Source organism: Anastrepha ludens, chromosome 5 (assembly GCF_028408465.1).
Source record: "Anastrepha ludens isolate Willacy chromosome 5, idAnaLude1.1, whole genome shotgun sequence".
NCBI lineage: Eukaryota > Metazoa > Arthropoda > Insecta > Diptera > Tephritidae > Anastrepha > Anastrepha ludens.
Genome location: NC_071501.1, coordinates 7,245,753 through 7,255,755, shown reverse-complemented (window position 1 = coordinate 7,255,755; position 10,003 = coordinate 7,245,753). Strand labels below are relative to the sequence as shown.

The following is a 10,003-nucleotide window of genomic DNA, read 5'->3' as shown; positions in this document are numbered from 1 at the left end:
TACTTCCTTAAAAGGAGACATTTTAACTAAAATGTATTAAATATCACAATCGCGGAAGTTCGCTGACTTTGAGAATTGAATTACTCTATATTCGATACTTTTTACAATGGGGAATATATCAGCAGTGTTGTGAATAAAATCTCTCGACTTAAATACTTTCCCAATAGATAGACTAGGCTAAAAACTTCACAAATTTAAGCAGTTAAGGATCACGGGAATTACGAAATGAATTCGAGTTATTATTTTCGTATTCGTAGCGGACGAGCCCTTTTAATTTATAATTAAATGAACTTTGGGTACCGTAGTGACCACTAATAAATGTTAGAAGAGCTGTCAAGTAGACAGAACCACTATTTTTAGTATCTTAGCTGAAGTGCAACTTACTTAGAAAAGTTCGCCGACAAATTTCGAAAAAGTATACATTCGGATGGCCAAAAACACAATTACGGTTTTTCTATACACTACCCCCTATGTTTGTTCATACGCGAAACAGTTTTACAGATAAGCTATCTGTCAACTAGATACTTATGCCCCAATGTATTGAAAATTCCTATAAAATTCCATTGAGAACAAAATGTGCTTCCACTAATTTTGTATAAAATCGGTCGATTTCATTTTATCACATTTTTTATTATCATTCACACTATTCTTTATAGTGACCTTGAAAGCCACCCAACATTAAACAAATTTGAAAAATTAAAAAAACTAAAACAAAATATTAACATCTTTTTTGAAGTAAAAATTTTTAGGCGTCGATGGACGAGCGAGAATGGAGAGTAAAATTTCAAGGCCATGCAACGTTTTGGGCATTTTCGTTCCGCGAGAGAGAAAAACGATATAACGTAGAGGAAAAGGAGAGAGAGAGTGCTATAACTTATATTTATATACCTTAGATATACTTTAGGCTATTTTTCCTGAGTTTTTCCTTGTGGTTGCTAATTTCTAGTGAAAAATAGCACTGCCTACTTTTTAGCGCTATTTTTGGGGCCAACTTTTTGGTGTTATATTTCCTTGGTGCCTACTGTTTGGGGCGTTTTTTGTCCCAATTTTTTTGGAGTTTTTTTTCGTGCCTACTTTTTGGCGCTTGTTTCCGTTTCCTGGCTAGTGCTTGTGCGTACTATAAAGTGCTATCTATTCCGGCGTAGGATTTATTGGTATTGCCTTGCAGTAATTTGATCCGTTGCTGCGGTCCTGGAATCACTGCATTTGTGCGGGTGATAAACGCTCGGAGTAGTGCGCGTTGTTGCCACGCTTTGTGTCCGGCGTTTACCTTCACCGATCGACCCTTCTCCGTTTTTTGTAAATTTTGCCTATTTGTATTCTCTGCAAATGTTGTGAATTTATGGATATTATGATATATATTCTTTCTCTCTCTCTCTCTGTCATTCTCTCTCGGGTCTCTCTCTCTTTCTTTGTCTGCCTTGAAAGTTTCACTTCTGTTATGTGCACTACGCTACACGCACTTTTTTCATTTTTAGCAACAGTATTTGGACGTTTGTGAAGAGAAATTAAAAGAGGAGCTTAAATGCTACCCATCTATAAGCATTTCATACCAAATTCACGGAAAAGTGCATATTTTCCTAACCAACTGCATTGCTGATCTTAAAAGTACTGGCTGCACGAGCAAATATTAAATAAAAAATTTAAATAAGGAGTAATCCATTTTCTTAGTCATAGAACAAATTGAGAGGGTAAAATCAAGAAAAAAATTTGTTTGAGCCATTCTAGTGTGCATTGAGTGTAACACTCTTAAACTTCTAAAAAATAGCTCAAAAACATTTTATACAAAAAATGCCCATGATTTGAAATATGCAAACTATTTTGAATACCTTTTTAGTAGAAGTGGCGTAAGATGTTTGGGTAGAGCGAACTTGAGATTATTCACTGACTTTGACATGGGTCATAATCATATGCTCTCGCTTTGCAATTATTTGCGATACGCTGATTTGTGAGTGTAGCAGACAGAACTCCTACTATTTTTAGAGGAAGATGAGATGTCATAACATATATTTGAGGAATTTCCGGCCTATGCAGGATCTGAATTAAAATTTGTTTAGAAATGTTTGAATGCTAGAAATGAGACTACCAAGAATTTTTTACAATTCATTAGGTTTTCTATGCACTGGGACCTAGGGCATAGTATAGGTTTATAAAAGATCTTACAGTTTTCCTAGCTTGTACAAATTTACCATATCTAAGTATTTAAACCTAACTTGCAGAATTAAGATTCACGTATTAACTATTTCAATAGTGAAAACAAATTTAATGGCATATTTAAGCGCATCAAATGCGTTTTAAGGTCATATTGAAGGATGCCCTGGTTTTAAGTGTTTCACACCCATTCGCCAGCAATGTCTTACGCAAACACATAAATAGTTTCACAGAACAATTTCCTAAAAGAAGGAAAGATTTGTAATGTAAGTTAAAAAGCACTTTGTAACACAGCTTTTGCTTTTTCACAGATGTTAGTAGGTGTTCTTGTAAGTTCTTCCTAGGTCTGACTGCACCTTTACGCTGTGAAATATTGTAAACAGTGTTTGCATATAAAATTACACATACATATGTACATATAAGTTACCTTCACAACAAAAAAGAAAAAAAATAACGAGGAAGAAATACCTGTTTTATTTACTACCACAAAACTGCGTTCAGGTCAACTTTTTCGCAATCTTTTAATATTTTCATAGTGCAAAATTTTTTTTATAAATAAAGGGTCTTCCAATAGTGACGCTTCGATGTCAGTAGTGAATAATTCCTAGACGGTACATTTTTTTCTCATGTCATGTTTGACGTTTGTGAAGTAGACAGATATATAATTTTACACCATAAAAAAGCGCGTTTAAATTATTGAAACTTAATATGAAAATGGTCGATCTCTGAGAACAACATATCTCAAAATTCGCGATTTCTTGGTGAAAATAATCATCCGAATGAGTCGACAATTCAAAGGGTGGTGGAAAAATATCAAGAAACTGGTTCTGTCGAGAATAAAAAAAGAACTGGCCGGCCAAAAATTTAAAAAACAGGACGTTCTGTTATGAGTATTGCTGCTGTACTGCAAAGTGTTGCTGAACACCCTTTAACATCGATATCTCGACTAGACGTTCTCAACAAATAGAAAATGGTTGGATCGACTGGATCATTTTTCACATATAGTTGATAAAAGCCGTATTTTGAATAAAAATAGTGGAACCTTAAGGAATATAAATGTTTACAATTTTTTTTCGAAACAGCATCAAGGCGCACTCTTTGAAATACCATTTCTTTACATAGAGTTTTCCAATAAGAGGTGCTATTTTGATATTCAAAGAAAAATGCTATTTTTTTAATATAAATGATCGGATGTTTATTTATTTATATAGAGAAAGGTATGCCGTTAATAGTGGAAAATATCATCAGGCAAATGACCACCACGACCACGCTTACAGAAAAATATGAAATTTTCCATAACCGAATTGCAAAGTGGCTGTCCCATGCTCTCGATAGCTTCACGAATTCCATCTTTGAGGTCTTCAATCGACCCTGGGCTGTTGGCGTATACCTTCCCTTTCACGTGGCCCCAAAAAAAAAAAGTCACAAGGTGTTAAATCACAAGACCTCGGTGACCAATTGTGATCACCTCTTCGAGAGATAACACAGTCCTGCAACTTTTCCCGTAAAATATCAGTGGTTTCTTTGCTGTGTGGCACGTAGCGCCGTCTTGTTGAAACTAAACGTTGTCCAGATCAATACCATCCAATTCCGGCCATAAAAAATCGTTAATCATCTCTCGATAGCGCAATCCATTCACCAATAAGACCTGTTATTGGAAAACCCTTTACATGAATAGATTTAGACTAATTGATATGTAAGCGCGTTTAATAATAACATTTCTGTAAAATGAAATTGTATAAATGGGTATGAATATTAATGTTATGTTTAAGCTAATTTATGCTTAGCTCTGTAAGTTAAGCTGACACTTGGTTTCGACGCAGATTGTTACTGTTATCTATAAGTATGTACACCAATGCATTTGTACAGATAATGCAATGCACACTCTCAGAGAGTTCATTTGCTGTACTCTCTAATAAAGAGCTAACACTGAGATTAATACTGGCTTCTGTAAATGGACATATTTTATAACATAAATACATTTCTGTTTATTCATAATCAATCTGTATGTTATTACATGGAACAATAAATTCCACACACCTTGCAATACTTAGTACACTCCGCACAGGCGTAAATAGACTACGTAGTAAATATAAATATGCATAAATAATGGGTAATTCTATAAATACGCCTGTTTTGCACGCAATATCGGATATTTCTAATATTTTGTTTGTCTCGGCATTTAATTTTTTTGAAATTTTTCAGTAAATCTTGTCAATAAAACTTGCATATAAAATTATGTATAGATTAAGAATCGAGTAAGGATCATATCAGTGCTTAAACAATGGGTTGCTTTGAGGCACCTTTCTGGTCTGGAATTTCGAAAAAAATCGACTTTTTTTCATGTTATGACAGTTTATACTTTCAAAAATATACTTGCACGTTTTTATGTTGAAATTCGTTGTAGTTTAGACGTTACAGTCCTTTAAAACGAGACCGGTTTGGAGTACGACGCCCAGGTATAAGCGCATTAACCGTGTTTTCTCGAAACTATTTTTTCCGAGTTGGCGTTGGTAATTTCTTAAAAAGTACTGAACCGATTGATTTGAATTTTTAATATGTTATTGAGTAGACTTGTGGTTCTCGCGGGTAGCAGAGTTATAATTTTATAACCAATTTTTCTATTTTTTTTAAGAGCGAGAACGTGAAAAAAATCCTTTTTTTTGTTTTTGAAATAAACAGATAAAATATTTAGAAAATTTTTTTTTTGTTTTGTAAATCTACTACTACCGTAGTGACATATCTCCTGTTGAATAATCGATCGATTTTTTTAGTTTCAGACGTACCTGAGCAGCCCAATCAGTTACGCCAGTGGCATGTGTACGTCAGGGGAAGCAATTTTTTTTATTATTGTCATAGAAAAAAAAAATTTTTTTTGTGTAAATAAAGAGTTGATCTAATGAATAAAAACGATTTTCAATTCATACCGATTGTTTTTCTTCAATTTTCAAAAGAGGAAGGTAACACCTTTTTTAGCTCTAGACTTTAGAGTCTAGAGGGTGGTTTTATGCAAAAATGGCTTTCACATTTTTTGATAATTTTTGCCTCCGCTGTTGGGTGGCGCTTTATTCAATTCCATTCAATTGGCATCACTATTAAGTTGCCTTGAAATATGCAGGAAAACCCGATTTTAAGCGCTCTACAAGCGTGGTTTTTGCAAAAGAATTGAAGTTATATAATTCGTTAACAAGTCAATTAGATTTAATAAAGCGCATTGAAGTTTTATTTTGTTTACTAAGGCCTAAAATTTGGACTGTGACTACCCACATTGGATCAATTCTAAGCGGTCGGGATTGTATATGTATATGTATAAAAATATAATTTTCCATAAATATTACTAAATTAATTCTTCATTTTGAATCTCATACATTATTTTTAATGACTATTGATCAAATTTCAAAATCAAAACTTATCAAGACTAATTCTGTGACTCTACAAAGAACTACATATTTTCTACTGCTACCGCTGTGAGCAATTAGTTTATTTAATAATTTATTATTATGTAAGCATTGTAAAATATAAAATAAATAAAATATTTTCTACCTTTTGGGAACCTTTTTTATTTGATCTTTTTGCCCCGTATTTACAATATTTATGTGAGAAAGTACGTTATAACATTCTAAAAACTTTTTATACACGTATCAGTTGCTGCAACTCATAGAGTATCGCACAAATTTTAATGACAATAGCAGATCATAGTTGAGGCTTCTATGCCAAGTTCTAAAGGATTCATTTTACTAATCGCATATAAAAATTGGAATTGATCACAGAAAATAAAGTTCACCAGCTTTTTCATTCAGACGGAGGCATATGGGAGCTATTGTGAACCACCAGTATTGTCAAGAAGAAATCACTTACTATGAATGATGTCATAGAAAAAGCCATACGATTTCAACGAAACCATGAATCTAGTTCTTCGTATTTTTTTTTTTAATTGTTTCAAGAAAAGAAATGTTTATAGAAGAACCCTATTTAAAATAAGTCAATCCGTGCTTGTTCAGTATAAGCTTTAGTTGGATGTAGATCGCTTTAGATATACATACATACATATACATGTGGATCGCTTTAGATATACATACATACAAATGCATACTCGTACATACGCATATAAGAGCAATAAAGTTATTTTCCAATATATAAATACATGCACCTGTACATACATACGAACATATAAGGTTCTGCGCAATAAGTTCTCACTTTAGCGATTTACACTAAATAAACTACGCTGATCGCCGTGTAATTTCAGTTGCATTAAGCTTTTCTTAGAATAGGGAAGTCTGTCTGGCTGCGGTTATGGCGTCATGCTGGAAAATACTTTTGCTATTAAGTTTGTTCGAAACGCAGCAGGCATGTTTCGCTAATCTTTTGATATCACTAAATAAATAATTTAAATTTAAATTTCTTAGTGCGTGTCATCACACCCATTCGCGGCGTTCAGTGAAGAGTCGGAGATGAGCACTGTTAAGCCGCTGCAAGTGAATATTAGTTCAAATGAGAGCGCGCCTAAGAAGACTGGGAGATTTCCCATTGAAAGGGAACACTGGGCTATTGTTTGTTCTGTCATTGCTTTGTGCTTCGCGCTCATAACGATATTTAAATATATGTGTTGTCCATATGTGCGTTGTTGCGGCTGTAAAGAAGTGGAATTGCAGCGCACGAGGGATTTGCAAAACCGAGAATTGAAGCCGCAGTATTCTTGGGAAGCAACTAATCACATATAGAAATGGATTACGATTTTAATAATTGTTTGAAAAGGAAACAGTGGAGAAATGTGCTGGGGAAAATAACAAAAATTAACTGAAATGTTTATTTCATGCAAGTTGTACAAAAAATTGAAAACAAACTATAACTTATAACTAAAATCTAAGTGAAATAGTACGCCAAGACTAAAGAAATTGTAAACGAAGTTTGAAAAAATATATTCGTAGACCGACTACTACTACTATAGTGGCTATATAATATTGTGGACGTAGTCTTTAGCACCTGGAGTTAGCTATGTATATACATAGGTGGGCACTTTGCAGTAACAGTAAGAATGCAGTAAATATAATATTTTACTGATATTGCAATTTAATTTTCATTACCAGTAAACTTTTACTGATTACTGAAAAAAATTTGCAGTAAAAATATTTTTTTACTGATTACTGAAAAAAATTGCAGTAAAAATATTTGTTTACTGATTACATAGGTGGGCACTTTGCAGTAACAGTAAGAATGCAGTAAATATAATATTTTACTGATATTGCAATTTAATTTTCATTACCAGTAAACTTTTACTGATTACTGAAAAAAATTTGCAGTAAAAATATTTTTTTACTGATTACTGAAAAAAATTTGCAGTAAAAATATTTTTTTACTGATTACTGAAAAAATTGCAGTAAAAATATTTTTTTACTGATTACTGAAAAAAATTTGCAGTAAAAATATTTTTTTACTGATTACTGAAAAAAATTGCAGTAAAAATATTTTTTTACTGATTACTGAAAAAAATTTGCAGTAAAAATATTTTTTTACTGATTACTGAAAAAATTCCAGTAAAAATATTTTTTTACTGATTACTGAAAAAAATTTGCAGTAAAAATATTTTTTTACTGATTACTGAAAAAATTGCAGTAAAAATATTTTTTTACTGATTACTGAAAAAATTGCAGTAAAATTACTGTTAATATAATTTTATTTGCTATTAGCTATTAGCCTTTCTTAACACAAACATTTCAAAATTTGCATCGCTGAGTTTTTGCCTTCTAGACTGATTTACAATTCCAGCGAATGAAAACAACCGTTATACAGGTGCAGATGACGGGTCATCTGAATCGGAGTCAGTGTAAGTTTCCTCATCACTGTCATGTTCATTTATAGATCCTAAATCATTGTAAATCATTAATTCAATATATTGACTGGGAATAAATACGTGTATCTGATATATATATTTTACATAAATGATTGAATTTCGTGATGAGAGTGTATTACATTTTGACTTCCCATAAACAGTAAATATTATACTGATAATGCAAATCAAATTATATTATCAGTAATTTTACTGCAATTTTTTCAGTAATCAGTAAAAAAATATTTTTACTGCAATTTTTTTCCAGTAATCAGTAAAAAAATATTTTTACTGAAATTTTTTTCAGTAATCAGTAAAAAAATATTTTTACTGCAATTTTTTTCCAGTAATCAGTAAAAAAATATTTTTACTGAAATTTTTTTCAGTAATCAGTAAAAGTGTACTGGTAATGCAAATTTTTTTCAGTAATCAGTAAAAGTGTACTGGTAATGCAAATTTTTTTCAGTAATCAGTAAAAAAATATTTTTACTGCAATTTTTTTTCAGTAATCAGTAAAAAAATATTTTTACTGCAATTTTTTTCAGTAATCAGTAAAAGTGTACTGGTAATGCAAATTTTTTTCAGTAATCAGTAAAATTTTACTGCTTACTGCTATTTGTAATGCAGTAAATTTATAATGCAGTGTGCCCACCTATGACTGATTACTGGAAAAAATTCCAATAAAAATATTTTTTTACTGATTGCTGAAAAAAATTGCAGTACAAATATTTTTTACTGATTACTGAAAAAAATTGCAGTAAAATACTGTTAATATAATTTGATTTGCTATTAGCTATTAGCCTTTCTTAACACAAGCATTTCAAAATTTGCATCGCTGAGTTTTTGCCTTCTGGACCGATTTACAATTCCAGCGAATGAAAACAACCGTTCTACAGGTGCAGATGACGGTAATGGGGTATTATATTAAAAAAAAAATCTTCGTCCAATTCTTTTGTTTGGATTGTACGACAGTTACAGTTATGGGGCTATTATTTTGTTATTTAGGAAAATAAGAGAAACCAAAAAAAAGAAAGAATTATTGAGTACATAAATGATTGAATTTCGTGATGAGAGTGTATTACATTTTGACTTCCCATAAACAGTAAATATTATACTGATAATGCAAATCAAATTATATTATCAGTAATTTTACTGCAATTTTTTTCAGTAATCAGTAAAAAAATATTTTTACTGTAATTTTTTTCAGTAATCAGTAAAAAAATATTTTTACTGCAATTTTTTTCAGTAATCAGTAAAAAAATATTTTTACTGCAATTTTTTTCAGTAATCAGTAAAAAAATATTTTTACTGCAATTTTTTTTTCAGTAATCAGTAAAAAAATATTTTTACTGCAATTTTTTTCAGTAATCAGTAAAAGTTTACTGGTAATGCAAATTAAACTTCATTATCAGTAAAATTTTACTGATTACTGCTATTTGTAATGCAGTAAATTTATAATGCAGTGTGCCCACCTATGTGTATATATACAATAATATATGAAGAAAGATGTCTGAAATACACGAAATACAACAAAAACGATCATCTTAGATTTTCCGAGTTAAATGTTGGTTTTATGTATGCATAAGTAAATACATATGTCATACATATACTCGTACATACTTTTAAGCAATTTGAAAAATATTAAAAACTTTCTTTTTCATATGGAATAAAACGCCCAGGACCGTCAGCAAAACAATTCGAAAACCAACGCAATTTTTGAATTACTTCGCACTTGTCCGAAATTTGTCTAAAGATTACGAAAAAAATTGAAATCCTGAAAAAAAATGCAATGCAATTTTTGAATGAATTCGAACTTGCACCCTGCGTACTCGAAATTTGTCTAAAAATTCTGTAGAAAGTTTGAAATTCTCGTTTAATTAAATTTTTTTTTTAATTAGTACAAAATTTGATAATTTTTTTTGTAGGAAAATGATTTTTATTTTCATCAAAAAATTATTGAAATTAAATGGGAAATAAACAAATTATCAAAACTGGTCACTAAGACCCTGTGCTATGGTTATTTAG

General features: G+C 31.2%; 1 protein-coding gene across 1 annotated transcript; it reads left to right on the top strand.

Moving 5' to 3' along the window:
• The first annotated feature begins 6,370 nt into the window (after positions 1-6,370).
• LOC128863285 (uncharacterized) lies at positions 6,371-7,335 on the top strand. The gene is made up of 2 exons (XM_054102387.1): positions 6,371-6,498; positions 6,558-7,335. The coding sequence occupies exons 1-2, from the start codon at positions 6,445-6,447 to the stop codon at positions 6,870-6,872; spliced, it is 369 nt and encodes a 122-aa protein (XP_053958362.1). The 5' UTR covers positions 6,371-6,444; the 3' UTR covers positions 6,873-7,335.
• The last annotated feature ends 2,668 nt before the right edge of the window (positions 7,336-10,003 follow it).